The sequence below is a fragment of the Diceros bicornis genome, chromosome 3 (assembly GCF_020826845.1).
Source record: "Diceros bicornis minor isolate mBicDic1 chromosome 3, mDicBic1.mat.cur, whole genome shotgun sequence".
NCBI lineage: Eukaryota > Metazoa > Chordata > Mammalia > Perissodactyla > Rhinocerotidae > Diceros > Diceros bicornis.
In genome coordinates this window covers 11,194,331-11,211,932 of record NC_080742.1, presented here as the reverse complement: position 1 = coordinate 11,211,932, position 17,602 = coordinate 11,194,331, and the positions used below count along the sequence as shown (strand labels likewise).

General features: G+C 34.8%; 1 protein-coding gene across 2 annotated transcripts in view; it reads right to left on the bottom strand.

Annotated features, from left to right (window-relative positions):
• Positions 1-17,602, bottom strand: part of COG5 (component of oligomeric golgi complex 5) — a 343,112-nt gene that overhangs the window by 47,069 nt on the left and 278,441 nt on the right. For both annotated transcript variants that reach the window (XM_058523290.1, XM_058523280.1), the window contains exons 15-16: positions 6,864-6,974; positions 5,306-5,368 (exon numbers count right to left, since the gene is read on the bottom strand). In XM_058523290.1, the coding sequence (XP_058379273.1) occupies positions 5,306-5,368; positions 6,864-6,974 (174 nt within the window). The remainder of the gene's footprint in view (positions 1-5,305; positions 5,369-6,863; positions 6,975-17,602) is intronic.

The following is a 17,602-nucleotide window of genomic DNA, read 5'->3' as shown; positions in this document are numbered from 1 at the left end:
GAAAACAGTATGGAGCTTCCTCAAAAAAATTAAAAACAGAACTACCATATGATCCAGCAATTCTACTTCTGGGTATTTATCCAAAGAAGAAAACACTAATTTGAACGGATATATGCACCCCTATGTTCACTGCAGCATTATTTAGAATAGTCAAGACATGGAAGCAACCTAAATGTCCACAGATGGATGAATGGATAAAGAAGATGTGGTATATACATATAATGGAATATTACTCGGCCCTAAAATAGAATGAAATATTGCCATATGCGACGTGAATGGACCTTGAGGGTATTATGCTAAGTGAAATAAGCCAGAGAAAGACAAATACTGTATGATTTCACTTATATGTGGAATCTAAAAACAAAACAAACAAAACAAAACAGAAAGAAACTCATAGATACAAAGAACTAACTGATGGTCACCAGAGGAGAGGGGGATGGGGGTTGGGTGAAATAGGTGAAGTGAATTAAGGGGTACAAACTTCCAGTTATAAAATAAATAAGTCATGGGGATGTAACGTACAGCATAGGGAATTTAGTCAATAATATTGTAATAACTTTGTATAGTGACAGATGGTTACTAGACTTGTTGTGGTGATCATTTCGTAACGTATAGAAATGTTGAATCGCTATGTCGTATACTCGAAACTAATATAATATTGTATGTCAACTAAAATTTAAAAAAAAAGAAATTACTGTATTTTATTAACAGAATAAAGGAGTAACACCATATAATCATTTCAATAGATGCAGAAGAAGCTATTTGATGAAACAACACCATTTATAATAACATAGTTTCAGTAACAAGGAATAGAAGGAAACTTATTTAATCTGATAAAGGCTATCTAACAAAAACCTATAGCTCATATTATACTTAAAATAGTAAAATACTGAGTGCTGTCCCCCAGATCAGGAACAAGTCAACAAGGTACACTCACCAGTTCTATTCAACACTAGACGAGAGGTCCTAACCAGTGGAACAAGGCATGAAAATATGGGCATAAAGATGTGAAAGGAAGAAATAAAATTGTCTCTATTTGCATTTGATAGGATGGTTTACATAGAAAACTTTATAGCTGGGTGAGGTTTCCCACTTACGGAAAATAAGAAACAGGAAGAGAAGAGAGTATCTTGGGGAACAGGATGCCCCAGATGGCTACTAGACTTGTTGTGGTGCCTATGTTTAAAGGACGGGTAGAGGATTAACAACTACCAGAGGAAACAGAGAGAGGAGGCGAGATTATATTTCATAAGCTCTTTACAAAGCAGGAAAGTATATTGTACGATTTTAAAAGATTTACCTAAAATAACTAAGATTACAAAAATACTGAAGCCTCAGCAATCTGGAATGTTCCCTTATATAGAACATCAAACCCACACAAAATGAAAGAAATGAATAATTATCATATATAAACTTAGCAATACAATCACTACCTACACAAGAAAATCTCAGTAATAAATGGATGAGAACTACTGGGCCAAGGTGTTTAAATGCTACATAGCCAAAGCAGTTATAATGAAATGACTCTAAATGTATACTAATTAATATTAACCATGCCATCCATGACATACTAGATAATGCTTATAATATGAGATGATGAACCTCAAGCCTAAAATAATATTTAATTTTGGATAAAAATCTCTAAAAAGTAGAGAAGACTATTATGTGTCTTTATAATTTTTAGTAAGTAAAAACATATGTTTAATATCTTCTCTATCAAATAATAACAGCTCATAAATTTTTGGTTCTTGGACTGCAGTCATTTATGCATCATAACATTCTATCCTTAATTTAAAGTGATGTAATAAGTTTCGCACAATTTTACGAAATTCAAGGTTCTCTTTTTTTCTTTAAGTCAGAGGGTTTTGTTTTTTTTAATTTAATATGTCATAATAGTTTTTATAAGATTTAACTAAAAAGCAAGGTCAAAACTGTTTCATTGAGTTCTGTTAACATAGACAATTAAGTCTCTAAGTGGCAAGGCCACTGCAGGAGGGCCTTGAACTAGACTTCTCTTATCCAGTTCTCAAAAGCAAAACTAGGGAAGCCTCAGCAAACTGCAGCACCCAGCTACACGAGACACGTGCTCGTGAGCAAACCTCAGAGGGAAGGCTGCAGCCCACAATCAGGGCAATTTTCCCTGCAATGGCCTCAAGGCCCAGCCCAAACTGACTAATATCAGGACTAACCTTTGTTGTATGTTATAAACACAGATTCAGAGAGTCCACCCTATACTGAATTATAGTCCCTAAGGAATTTCTATTTTCAACTCGTCCAGATTTTTATCATGAGGCAAAGTATAGGCACTCTGTCCGAAACCTATAGAATGGATTTTCTCAAACTATGAGTTGTGATCAATAGGGGTCAAAAAAATCTGGGGCCAGCCCGGTGGTGCAAGCGGTTAGGTGTGCGTGTTCCACTGCAGCGGCCCGGGGATCGCTGGTTCGGATCCCGGGTGTGCACCGACGCATCGCTTGGCAAGCCATGCTGTGGCGGCGTCCCATATAAAGTGGAGGAGGATGGGCACGGATGTTAGCCCAGGGCCAGTCTTCCTCAGCAAAAAATGAGGAGGATTGGCAGACATTAGCACAGGGCTGATCTTCCTCACACACACAAAAATCAGTTTAATGGATCACTATGAGATGGTTTTAAAAAGTAATAGATGAGTATAGAAAATATCAGAGTGCATTAAAAAAACAAGGAAAAGTATTGTTTTGTGAAATCTTTGTTTCAATTATAGAAATCTGTATAGATGTATACTCTACATATATACAATTATATATATGTGCATATATTTATAAACGTTTTTGTGTATGGGGTCACAAAGCAAAATATATTTCTTATCTTGGGTAGTGATCAAAAAATCTTTGCAGCTACAGCTAGAAGAGAAGGAAAAAATGTGGAACTACAGAAAAGAAGACAATATATATCACCCACCTGGAAGCAAGAATGTTAAGACTTTTGGTTTGCCATATTGGCTCGATTTTGTGGTATTTTTATGATCATCAACAAATTGGACAACTCTTACTAAAAACAATTATTGTATTACGGCAGCTTTAATAATATTTCATCATAATGAGATGAGCACATTGGAGAAAAAAAAAGGATACAGAGACAACATCCTAGTGCACTTCAACTATGCTGGGGGAAAACAGACTGTCTCCTCCTACCCTCTTATACGAATTTAGTGTTCTTGAGTTTGGGGCCTGTTAAACCCTATCCATGTCACTTATGGACAGCATTTGACCTCAGAAGTTCCCTTCTCCTTTAGGGTTTGTGACATTATTCTCTTCCAATTTTCTTTCTCACTCTCTGATTGTTCTTTCTTTGTCTCCTCTTTGTTCTTTGAATAGAAGTGTTTCTCCTTGGAGTTTACTGGTTGATCATCTCTCTCTTTCTAACTCTACCCAAGTGGTCTAAATCCAATCTAACAGTTGACATTTATTATTTTTGTGTAGGTTTATTGTACCATTTTATAGATGCAGAAACTAAGGCAAGAAAAACTTATTACCTTTCTGAGGTCACACAGCTAGTTAAATAGCTGAGATGGGATTCATATACAAGTAGTTTGGCTCCAGTCTTTCTATATGGCCTTAGTTACTTATTTAATAAGTACTAAATAAATATTTAGTAAATGAATGAATGAAGATGGTGGCAACGTATGGTATACAGGACTCTTTTGAGTCAGTGAGTCTGGGTTTACCAGCTATATGACTTTGAGCAAGTTATTATTTCTAAGTTGTATAAAATGGAGCTAATGAGACATAACTTGAACAGTGCTGTAATATTTCAATACACAGTCATATGCCACATAATGACATTTTGGTCAACTACAGGCCACATACACGATAGTGGTCCCTTATAGCCTAGATGTGTAGTAGGCCATACCATCTAGGTTTGTGTAAATATACTCCATGACGTTCACACAACGAAATTGTCAAACAACACATTTTTCAGAACGTATACCCGTTGTTAAGCAATGCATGACTGTATTACATGTGACTGGCAATTAGCAGATGCTAAATAAAGGGTATCTATTACTATTATAAGAATAAATGACTTCCTTATTTTTCAAAAGAGTTACCTACTGTCAACTACATATGGCTTTGAATCTCATACCACATTATTTTTTATTAAACTTCCTGAATATTAGAAAGGGGGTATATTTATGTTAGTATATAAAAAAATGGGAATTTTCCCTGGTTTCACAGCTTACAGATACATATTAAAGTAGAGTTTCTCAACCTAGGCATTCTTGATATTTTGGGCCCAATAATGCTTTGCTGTGGGAAGCTGACCTATGCATTGCAGGATGTTTGTTTAAAAGTATTCTTGGGGGCTGGCCCAGTGGTTGGGTGCGCATGCTCTGTTTCAGTGGCCTGCAGATGGTGGGTTTGGATCCCAGGCGCGGACCTGTGCACCACTTATCAAGCCAGGCTGTGGCAGGCGTCCCACATATAAAGTAGAGGAAGATGGGCACGGATGCTAGCCCAGGGCCAATCTTCCTCAGCAAAAGAGGAGGATTGGCAATAGATGTTAGCTCAGGGCTAATCTTCCTCACCAAAAAAAAAAAAAAAAAAGAAGAAGAAAAAAAGCATTCCTGGCACTAGATGCCAATAACTCCCCACCCCCAGTCAGGATAATCAAAAATGTCTTTACATGTTGTTAAATATCCTCTATGGGACAAAATCACTCTGGTGGAGAACCACTGCTTTACTGGGATAATACTGGGCCGTAGTGCCCTAAGATATAATGAATACTTGTAAGACTCTTGCTTCTTTTGCTTATGATACAATTATCATAAGTAGAACACAATCTATAGACACCAACAGGGTCTATTTTTAAATTCTAGAAAATATAAACACACATGTATCCTCTCTCTTTAGGATAATCATCAAAATGCTACTTTTGGGGCTGGCCCGGTGGCATAGCAGTTAAGTTCGCACGTTTCGCTTCGGCGGCCCGGGGTTCGCTGGTTCGGATCTTGGGCGTGGACCACTGCTCGTCAAGCCATGCTGAGGTGGTGTCCCACATAGAAGAGCTACAACTCTACAACTATGATACACAACTATGTACTGGGGCTTTGGGGAGAAAAAAGAAGAAGGGGAAGATTGGCAACAGATGTTAGCTCAGGGCCAATCTTCCTAAAAAAAATAAAAAATAAACTGAGCTAAAAACAATTGCTACTTTTGGTACATGTATAGGATTTTGAATTATTTTTAAATTGTGACTTCTCCTATTCATTCAAACAATTCTAAAATCCACTTTGATCTACAGAGTCAAAGAGTAAATTAAATTCTTTTACCTTTAAGGCTGAAGTTACAGTTTGCTCAGCTGCTGGAGGGAATGCACTCTGACTGGAAACCACCTAGAACAAGGTTTTGATACAGTTATAGTTTTGCTTAAGTCATTTATTTTTATAAATACTAATTTTGACCATAACATGATAAAGCTGTTTTCACAAGTCACATATAAAAGTTATTATTACTTTAGAGTAATATCTCAGACATGTCTTAAAAACTCATTAGTATTTATTAGTGAAGATAGATTGAAAAATACTTTCCTATATAAAGCAAATATATACTTCAAATAATGGAAACATTAAGAATTCTCAGAGCTAGCTTTTCTTTATTCAGTTTGGATAGGTTTTAGTTATAAAGTTTTAACTTGAAAAGGTCAGCCTAAAGCCATATTTACTTATTTCTCTAAGAAAATTCACTTTCTCTAGGCTGACTGTAACTTTCAATGTCTTTAAAATACAAATGTCAAACATTTCTCTTTTTACAGATCAATACAAACATGAAAATTCTGAAAGTATCAATAAAGACATTTAAATAGGCTAAATATATATAATATTTCATTGCTTGTGGTGCTTTAGAGTAATAATTAAAGGAAATGGAAAATACACCATTTATTATTTTTATTTACTTTTGTTTGTTATTTACTTCTCTGAGATTTACCTGTTAACGCATTAAAATACATTTTGTTTAGTCTGTGAAATATACATTTTTGGAAACCTCTAACTGATAAAAAGGACTTATTAAAAATTTTAAGTAAATGAATAATAGTCATCTATAGTTATTCTGAAATACAATCTAGCATATTAAAGCTCATGTTTTCAAGAACATATCTAACCCTTTAGCTTCCTTCAGATCTTCTAAATATTTAGAAAATGATTTACAGAGAGTAAACACAAGCTACTCAAAAGTTAAAGATGGGGTTGAAAGTATTGCTTTCCTAGTAACTATGAATAGTTCATCTTAGACATAATATATGAAGGCAAACAAGTTAAAGCTCAGTCATTTATTAAAAATGCATTAGTAGAATAAAGCAAAAAGAATATATATTTTCTACTTGCACACAGTCATCAGTAATTGTATCATAAAAATTCACTGTTTTTAATGCAGCACCTCTCCCTCTTTTTTTGTGCTAAAGCAAAAAGGACGGAATCTTTTTGACATGTTGGATGGGGTAAGAGTTCTTATTCTGTCATTAGCTTTGCTACAATTTACAACTACCCACAGATATCAAATTATGCTTTTTAATAGGTATGAAACACATATGACTTACCCTTAAATCATTTGTTCAATAAATTTGATTATACCAACCAAACTTGAGGATCTACAGTTCATATGTTTTAAACCAAATGTACAGACAAAACATCACACAAATAATAACAGCCACAGTGAAAAACTGTTTAAAAAGAGTTTAATTCCTCGGCTTATTTTAGTCATCACATTTTCACTGTATACTTTTGCAAAAAATTAAATAATAATTCGTAAGTTGTCTTAATTTGAAGCAAAAAGAAACAAGAACTTGAAATTAAGTCAAAAGAACTGAATTACAATAATGATAAAGGTTACCTTTGTTACCGACTGGTGCAACTTATATAGTGAATTCACTACTGCCACATTTCTTCTCTGCCCTTCGGTAAGAGGCCCAATCACCTGACTTGCATCTCCTTGTGTGGAGAGCTGTAAGAATTCAACACAAAAAGAAATTACCAGAATGACAGTTCATTTTAACTAGGGGAAGTTAATGGTCCCCTGACAAAGAGAAGGTTAATTGGAAATACTCAGGTCAAACTTTGGACTTCAGGCACAGCCAGGAACCTCTGCAGAGAGAACACCATGGAAGTGGAAGCCCAAGTAGTCTTGCACAGGTAGAATATCCTGCACCAATACTTCATAGCTGATGGACCACCAAAGCAGGTGTGACCCAAAAGCCCAGTGCATGCTGTTATTTTGAAACATCAACATAGTACTCCTAGGGAATACCTTCTGGCAACTGCCAATAATCTTTTTTCTATTCACAAACTCAGAATAAGCCATCAAAAAAAAAGAAAGAAGGAAGGGAGGGAGGGAAGAAGGGGAGAAGGGAGGGAGGAAGGAAGGAATAAAAATAAACCTATATCCTATGTGCACTTGATAGCCATTATAATAGTCCAATGAAATAAATGGTGAAAAGAGGGTATTACTCTTATTTTTTATAGATAAAAAAAAAATTTTAAAGGACATTGTCTAAGATTACAATGCTTTTAAGAAAAGCACGAGTCTTAGGAAAAAGGATATGGAATGCTTTACTGAGTTAATCCAAAACTATCATAGTTCGATTTAAGGAAAAAAATCCACATATAAACCATTCTCATATTGATCAGATTTTAATCCAGTCCTCTATAACAATTATTATTTAAAGGTAAATTAAACTTAATCAGGACAAAGAAAATACGATCCAAGTAACTCTACGAATGTGGATGTAGATCTGAAACATGAAAAATTGGCCCATTAGGAAAGTTGAAACTAAGGGCATCTTCTCTTTGTTATAGTGAGCCAAATAAAATATGAGAGAAAGAAATACTATTTTTCTTTCTACTTTCCTTTGATAAACACACACACACACATACACACATTTTCAAAATTAAACTCAAGTCCCACTTTATCAATTCCTACTTGTGGTAATAAAATGCAATTTAAAAATAGTAAAAATTGCAATTAAAATAAAGGGAATAATCCTTTGTTAAAATTACAACCCACGATGATGGCTATTAAGTCAACACAAGGCTTTTTATTAGGTTAAATAACTCCAATTTATTTTGCCTTTCCTCATGGACATAGACAGTCACCAACTTGCAATCAAACTGTGTTCTAAAATGGTCATTTGTAAGTTGGTGGTCTGACAACAGCCTATTTTCCCAATAGAAACTATGTTAAAAATTAATAGTTAAACTCTCAGGAGAGCCCACTACCCCTAAATATTTCAGTGTGTATTTCCTAAGAATAGGGATATTCTCTTACAAAACCTCAGTTCAGTTATCAACTTCATAAATTTGCACTGATAGAATACTTTTATCTGGAATCTGCCATGTCTCCAAGGAGTTCCGGGTCCTTTTAGCGGCAAGTGGTATTATAGACCAAGATCCAGACACTAGGTGTATTCATTGCTACTTATTCCTGTAATAACTCTTGATTAACTCAATATATTTGCAGATAATCCTTCCAATACCCTGGACTCTTAGTTCCTTGTCCTCTTCTCCTTCAGGTTAAAAGAACTATACAGTAAACACCCATACACTGATAACCTAGATTTCATAATTTTCATTCTACAATTTGCTTTATATGATTTATCTATCCATCCTTCAACTCACTTTATATTTTTGACTCATTTCAAAATAATTTGCAGACATTAGTATACTTTATCCCTAAACACTTAAGCACGCACATAATCAACTAGAATTCAATATTTACTTAGTTTTCCTTGTAAGGTAAAATCTAGGTATAATGAAATGCATACATTGAGTGTACAATTCAATGAGATTTGGTAAATGGTTTTACTTGTATAATGCTAACCGGATCACTCCAGAAGGTTCCCTCATTCCACTTCCCAGTCAATCCCCACTGTTCTGATTTGCTCAGCCTTGGCTTTAAGCAGGGCCACATTCAGAGACAACATGGAAAGATATTTTTAGAGTTCCAAAGACAGTGTTTCACAGATCATTCTTTTATCAGCCCTTGCTACCACTGTGCTGTTCTTCTCGGGAAAAATTTTTTATTTTTGCTCACACATACTGTTTTCAAAAACACCAAAAATAATGCATAATTTACTTTTTTCTAACATTTTACTATGAACACTTGAAAGAATTGTACAGTGAACACCCATATACTGACCACCTAGATTTTATAATAGTTGCTTATGCTATCTATCCCTCAATCCATTTTATATTTTTGATGTATCTCAAAATAACTTGTAGACATCAGTATACTTGTTACCACTGACTTCACCCCACTGATAAGTTTTGCCTATTTTATATCTTTCTATTAAGTTTTTTGTGTATGTGCATGTAAAATTTCTTTCACTCAGCATAATTCTTTTGGTTTTCACCTATGCTTGTTCCTTTTTATTGCTATGTGGTATTCCATTGCATGAATTTATCAGAGTTTGTTTTATCCATTCTCTTATTGTTCACAGAACATCTGCAATAAAATGAACACTAGACTTGTCTCTACCACTTGCCAGCTGAGTAATTTGTGGCTTCAATTTCTTCATCTGTAACATGGAACTACTAATACAGTTGATAGTCAAGTAGCCTTTGTAAACTGTAAAATGCCTTAGCAATGTAAGGCATTATCATTTGCATCCCCAGACAACTCTATGTCTTATTCTTATTTTCTTCTCACTTATCCTTTTGCTTGGTCTTCTTCCCTACAACCCACTCCTCCAAGCTCTAGCCTAGCTCAGTACTGGCTAGGAAACAACACACACATTAGGACTGAGCAATCAGAACCAAAAGCCAATGAAGCTGCCTGGAGTTACAGACTGAATTCTGGCTCCTTCTGGGTTGTGGTAACAAAGGATCTTGTACAGAGTAGGCACTCCCTAACTACTTCAGAATCTTTCACCCATCTTGAGCCATTTTAACTTTTATTGTTTCAAGTTCTTTCCTGCATTTGAACTCCTTAAAACTGACTTTTCACTAATTCATGTACATGTTCAGCAAGGCATCTTAAAATAGAAGATGCTCACTAGGTATCTGTTGAATGAAGGGCCCGAGTAATGGTTTCTCATTGTTGCTTTTTCAAAGTCCACCTTATTTGAGATGAATAAAACTGTACGGATGTGCGAAAACACAGCTTTGGCTGTAAAGCATCAGGAACTAAGGGACTAGAAAGCTGGGAGCAATAAGAGACTCAACCCTCTAAACTACGAGAAATGTACACCCTGGTGAATCATGTTATACTATTTAACACAGTCTGGAAAGACGTCAGAAACCAAAAGAGCTGCATTTGAGTTTTAAAACTATCTCACACACACATGGAAAGAGAAGAAATCCATAGGCTAAATTAATCTTTAATAATAATTAAAATGGTTCCGATGTGCAAATGATAAGACATATTATTTCTTTTTAAGTTTAACTAACTGAAGAAACTATTTTTCAGAAATTCTAAGTCTGTATATCTGCTCACTAGGAACATGATGTGAACTCAATGTGTGAGAAACAACTGAGACTGAATCCCTGAAACAACGATAAGCTATAGAGTTAACATGAAGAATGTTTTTACATAATTGTTAATTTGCAGGTGAAATGACCAAGATCTCCCTAACATCACAGCTGAGGGCTAGAAGTAAAAGAATTAACACTGACAACTCAAGAGGCAAGTTTGATGACAGCTTTAAATTTCTACTCAGAAAATCTACTGAAAATTACTTTTGGGGAATTATAAAGTTGGTGACTCAGAAGAATGTCTAAAGAGAATAAGAAAATACATTATGATTAGTTATGAATTACAGAAGGTTAAGTTACTTTCCAGATATTATAGAAACACCATTAGTGCTCCATTTGCCTATAATTTCCATTACTGCTAAAGAAACGTTAAGACTACAGGATAACTCCTTTTTACGTTGATTTGTTCATAATCTAAATATTTCTTTGCAAGCATACATACCATAAATGAGAAAAAAGTATGTATTAGAATTTCATAGGTTTAGAGCAGAACAATGTGAAATGTATACTAATCTACAATGCTTCCCTGAATGAAAACAAGTCAAAACATTTTTATACCTAAAATCAGATATTTTCAACAAAAAAATTTTTGTGTGTGTGTGAGGAAGATCAGCCCTGAGCTAACATCTGCCATCCTCCTTTTTTTTTGCTGAGGAAGACTAGCCCTGGGCTAACATTCATGCCCATCTTCCTCTACTTTATATGGGACGCCGCCACAGCATGGCTTGACAAGTGGTGCGTTGGTGCGCGCCCGGGATCCGAACCAGCGAACCCCGGGCCTCCTTAGTGGAGCACGTGCACTTAACTGGTTGTGCCACTGGGCCAGCCTCTAACAAAAATTTTGAAATAAGTTTTGATGAACCTTTAGTTATACTTATATCTATACTTAGTTATTTTTCTGAAAGTGGTGAGCATGTTTGCATTACACTTACCAAATTAATTTTTAATGTGAAATTTATATTAAGACAAAATCTTTTGATCTAATACATGCTTTCTATCCAATTTGGAGTTCACAGCAAAAAAAAAAAAAAGTACACATAAAAGGTAAAGAATTATTTTAATGAAAACTATAAAGGGCAAATATCTGGCTCTCCGATTGTCACTCCCCCCGCTCACATATACAGAAAACATCAGGAATCCACTGCGTCCCTGTTATGGTCTCACAACACAGTGCTCTAGGCCATGACTACAAATCTCTTAGACCTGACACGGGGTATGAACTCTATTAGTGATCACTGATCTACATCTTATCAGTTTTTCTAGACATATGGTCCAATGCCTCTAAGTGTATTCTATGGCCTATCTAAATGTTTTCTAGGTCAAGAGATGCTAATGAGCAATATATTTCAAGAACCTCAAAATTGCTTTATCCTTACATATTCCACTATTAGAAATGTATCCTAAGAAAGTAATAAAGTCACCCATACAAGCATAGTGTTATTTATAAAACAGAAAAATTAGAAAAACCCTATATGTCTAAGAATAAGAGAATGGTTGGGTATACTAGGCAATTCACATGATGGAACAAGTAACAATGGAAGACACTTATGTTGTAGTGTCAACTGTAAGAAAAAAAGCAGATTTGTCTATGCAGCAGTTTGCTCTTACAAAAAGACTGGAAAGAAATAAAGCAAAAATGTTAAGAGGTAAGATATGAAGCATTACAAAATCAGGGAAGTTACCAAAATACTCGTAAAGGGCACTGTGGAATTCCATGAAGTTATCTAAAAGGTTCACTGTAGAAAACACTTAGAAATAGTTATACAAAATAATTTCATCCATTATAAAAATGAAAGATGCATGATTTCCATCCAAGAAAAACACTATGAGAAAATAAACTGCTTTGGTTACTGTTTACTTGCCCAAAAGAAGGTTTTCGGGAAAGATCATCTCTTTTGATCTACTAATCTGTGACACAGATGAATATAGTAACTGATTTTTATTTACACTTTCTTATCAAATACTTGTAGATTACCTGGTTCAGGTTAAGGAACACAAAAATAGAATTGTGATTAAATATCACATTATAATATTCCAATTATCCTATAAAAATATAAAATTATATAAATATATATACGATCCCACAATTAAATTATCAAACATCCCTAATACTAAATATAGCATGTAATACATTAGCAATTATATTGTATTTGGAATCCTGGGGCTGGCCCAGTGGTGCAGTGGTTGGGTTTGTGCACCCCGCTTCAGCGGCCTGAGGTTCGCAGGTTTGGATCCAGGTGCAGACCTACACACTGCTTGTCAAGCCATGCCGTGGCAGGCGTCCCACGTATAAAGTAGAGGAAGATGGGTATGGATGTTAGCCCAGGGCCAATCTTCCTCAGCAAAAAGAGGAGGATTGGCAACAGTTGTTAGCTCAGGGCTAATCTTCCTCACAAAAAAAAAAGGAAAAAAGAAAAAAACTGTGTTGTATTTGGAATCCAGATGTAGGGTATGTTTCTGCAAATGGACAGCCAAGGACAAACCCATAGGTTTACACAGCAATTCTTCATTTCCCAAGCTGTATACCTAACTAAACTTCCCTGACAAATGAAACTAATTTTCTTAGGCGCTAAAACTATCAGAAACTATTTTCAAGAAAATCTTTCTACAGTATATCATACTTTTCTGGTTTCATAAATAAGGTACACAGAGAGTGCACCTTAAGAAGGCAAAGTCTATTTAAATTAACAACTGTGAATGTTCACAAGTGTTATAGTGAGTGGTGTTTTTGAGCTACTACACATTTTTGTTTTAAAAATGACTCTGTTAGAGCTTAGTAGGGTATACATGGCTATTTGCCCCTTCGCTCATTAAACAGCCTTAGGTTACTACAACCTTTGAAATTTTATGTTTCTTTTATCTTTATATTTTGATGATTTTATGAACCCTTCTCTTATTCCTAAGGTGTCTTATTCCTAAGTTTTCTCTTTTTGGTCTTATCTCCCCTCATCTTGGTCTAACTTGCTTTAAAGTGGAAAACTAGTGGACTAACCACATGAAAGCTGGGATGTTTTCCTAGGAATTAATTGTATACTTTAGTGCATGGACATTGTGACATCAATTCTAGCAGTTAGAGGATGTTTTTATTTCCTTCCTGGTTCTAATTTATATTTCAGACTGTTGATTTTGTCAAATACTTGACTACTTAAAAAAAGAGGTGTTACTACTTATCTATTTATCTAAAAATAAGGACAGGTACATTCAACCACAGAACAGATGCAATAGTGCTATCACATCTTGACATCAGACTAAACCTTCCCACAAATCTGTTATCAAGGAGATGACAGCTTGAGATAGGTTCCCTTTTGGACAGTTAACATATAACCAAAAAGCTGGAAACAAAATCAAATCTTGTTTATACATGAGAGATGAGCAAGACCAGCACACAGGAATAAAATACAGCTTTGTAATTCAAAGCTGTATTGCTCAGACATCCTGTATTCCTGTTACAAAGCCCTTTTATCAACTTACCTTTCTCATTAATCTCCTCTAGATCTTCTCCCATGCTTCTGTCCTTTAAGTCAAAATCTCTACCTGGCTCATGGGATTTGGTAACTACAGGGGGTGGGGAAGGCATACACAATTTGCTAAGAATGGATCATTTAGAGCTTTTACTTTATTTTTCTTCAAAGAGCCTTACGCTTTTGAACAACAGATGGAATTTCCACCTACTTGCGACCAATCACTGGCTCCTAAACACTGGACTTCTTAATTAAATTTAGAGTCACAAGTCTGCATATTTTTAATTTTTTGAAGAAGAGAGAACTGTTCACTGTCAGTTACACCGAGCTTTTTCCATTTTCCAATAATGAGTACTATAACTAATTCATTAATCAACAGAAAATCTCTTCACATATCCATAAAGTATAGAGAATAAGGCCTCTTTGATTTGGGTAATTTGGGTTTAGTACTGACTGAATTTCAAACCACAGAATTTCCAAAAGAAATGGAAGTTTATTACCCTCAGGGATATAGAAAAACTAAAATACCAGCATCCTACTGTTAAGGCCGAAGTTAGCCAGTAAAATTTAAAAAAATAATTAGTAGTTCATATATTTATATATAGACTAGTACTTTCACAGTTTTTGAGAGATATAAATTCTGATGTAATTAAACCTATAATCTTGCATGCATTATTCATTTTCATAGCAAAGAAGTTCTTTATATATAGTTCAAAGATAAATTTCAATTTAGTCTTAATAATAAAAAAATTTTATACTATTGAACTCCAAGCTAATGAGGCTCTCTTTGTATATTAATCTTAATAGTAGTGTTCATAATGTCAAAAACAGAAAGAAAAAAAAAGGTTAATTATCTGATTGAGAGCAGTGATTATCTAAAAAATTCGAAATTTATTTTGCGAAATCTGGCCATAATGTCATTCCATGTTTCTGTCTGCCACAAATGACTATAATTGTCTGAGGAGCCTTAAAAAGGTAATTCTAAGGAGTATCATTCTACTGTGGCCTGATTAATCCCCTTAACCCTCACAATCTCCCATTTTGATAGTGGATTTTTCAAGTTCTCTCTGAAATTCTATCCATTTTGTTTTATTAGTCTGAGGCTGTGTTGTAAGGTGTATCATAATCCTTATACCTTCCTAGCAAAGTGTTCCTTTTCTCATTTTGTGACACTCCATCCCTAATCTCTAATAATGCTTTTTGCCTTAGTCTATTTTTTCTGATGTTAATATAGTCATATGAGCTTTTGTCTAATTAATATTTGCCTGAAGTAGTTTTTCTCCATTCCTTTACTTTCATCCTTTATATGTCCTTATGTTTTAGATATATCACACAAAGCTAAATTTAGTCATTGATCATAACCAAATTGAGAAATGACAGTGGCCAGTTTAATCTAGTTACATTTATTGTGATTAATGATATATTTGGAATCCATCTTGCTATGAACTTTTTATATGATTTTTTTTCTTCTGTTTACTTTTCAGTCTTTTGCTGAACTGGTACTCTTTCTCTTTTACCCATTTGTCCATCAATTCATTCAGAAGTTAGATATTCTATTTCTATTTTTTCAGTGACCATAATTAAATTGTTAAAATTCATACTCAAGTCAAAGTGTCTATGGCTTTACATTCCTCCTGAACCATACAGGCAGTTTAGAATGCTTTAAAATTCATTATCCCTTCCTCATTTTAAACTTTAATGAGGACTTGTATTTTAGTTCTGTCTTGTTTATATGTCCCAAATTAGTCACTACTATTTCTTATTTTATGCAATTGAGGCTTAGATTTACCTACATGTTTACCAACTACTTGTGCTTACTATAACTTCTTGCATTTCAATCCTTGCTTTTGAGCTGGATTTCCTCCTTCCGTGTTCAACCATTAAATGGCTTCCCCCTCACTCAGAGTGAAGGCCAAAGCCCTCACCCTATCTTGCAAGGGCTAGCATGACCCAGAGTCAAGGTGGTAGAGTTTCAAGGATATTAGATAGTGTCACAGGAATTCTGGGAAAGTGAGAGCATTTAGTCAGTCTCTAGTCTCAGTATCAAGAATCCAGGCATAGGGCCAGCCCCGTGGCTTAGCGGTTAAGTGCACGCTCCGCTGTTTCTTCTTGTGACTTTCTAGGAAAAAAAAAAAAGGAAGGAAAAGCACAAAACAGCATTTATTTATGTATCTATTTTACTTACAGGTGGGACTACTAAATGTACTATTTTCAGTCTTTTTCTAGCCTAATAATATATCTCAGAGAGTTTTCCAAATTGGCACACAGAAATCTTTACAAGACTATGAAGCATTTCCCTCACTAATTTGTAACCAAGCTCCCAAAATATCAATATTTTCTTGAAGCATTTTCTATGGAAGCTTGCGAGAGAAAGGAAAGGGATTTGAATTCCCCATAGCTCAATATTCCTTGTCATTACTGTCAATCTTTGAAGGCTATTAGAATGATTACAGTTAGAAATTTGATTTCCCAACTAAATACAGTTCTCAGCAAAGACAATGCTTACATATGTTTTGAATTAACAAAAGAGAAAACAAGAAATACACAGCAAAAAAAAGATGCCTTACATACACACACAGCTTTATTTTCGCCAAACTTCCAAAATGTATAGCATACTATATTTAGTTTTGGTTAGTTTATTTTAGGAAGTTTTTGGATCTTTAAACTGGGGAGAGGTGCGTGGTTGGTGAACTAAGGAAGAAAAAAGGCATTTCCACTTTCCTGATCTGTCTCCTTTTTCACTTTTTTCCTAAGATTAGTTTATTAAATATTTAGAGATCCACTAAGTATCTTCCAAAATTTTAAAGCCTCCATATCCTTTCCAGTCCCAGATTGAATGACTACTCTCCTATAAAGGTAGGATACACCTATGTGCCACCTATACATATCCCTATAAAGGTTTTTTTAAGTTTCTTTTTTTTCTTTTTTTTTGCAGTTTGATAAATATTTGCTGAATACTTGAATGAAAGTTTCAAGAAAGACTTTTTCTCAGCAATACTACCTGCAGCCTGCTGGCTGCTATGAGATCATGAAGATGGATGTATCTAGGCACATTCTACTACTACAGAGCTCACAGCCAAGAGAAGAATGAAACACATACCAAAAATATTGTAATATAAACTACATTGCAAATAGGGCCTGGAAATAATATACTTTTTTTTTTTTTTTTTAATTCTTAGCTGTGTGACCCTGATCAGGCTGCTAAACCTCTCTGAGCCTTAGCATTATCAGTTATATCATGAGCAGGTTGTAATACATGATGTGAGGATAAAATAAGCAAATGTATGCCCAGTGTCTAGAGAATGCTCAGAAAACTTGCTGAATCTGAATTTTTATCTCTAGAAATTAAATAATTATTTGTAGTTATGATCCCTAACACACTGTTAACCTCAAGTCAATACTTTAAAAGGTTTTAGAATATATTCAGTTGGCAGGAATTAATGTAGAATTCCTGCCTCCCTTGTAGCTTCAAGGGAGAGGAGACAGCAGGGGACACAGAAGGGCCCTGGAAATCCCTTTGTTTCTTTTCTTTTTCAGCAGTCCACGACGTTCTGCTCCTCAGACAAGGCCTTGGTTGTTGTTTTTGGTATTACTTTTTACCTTTTGACCCCCTTTATCCATTTCCCCCATTCCCCCACCCCCT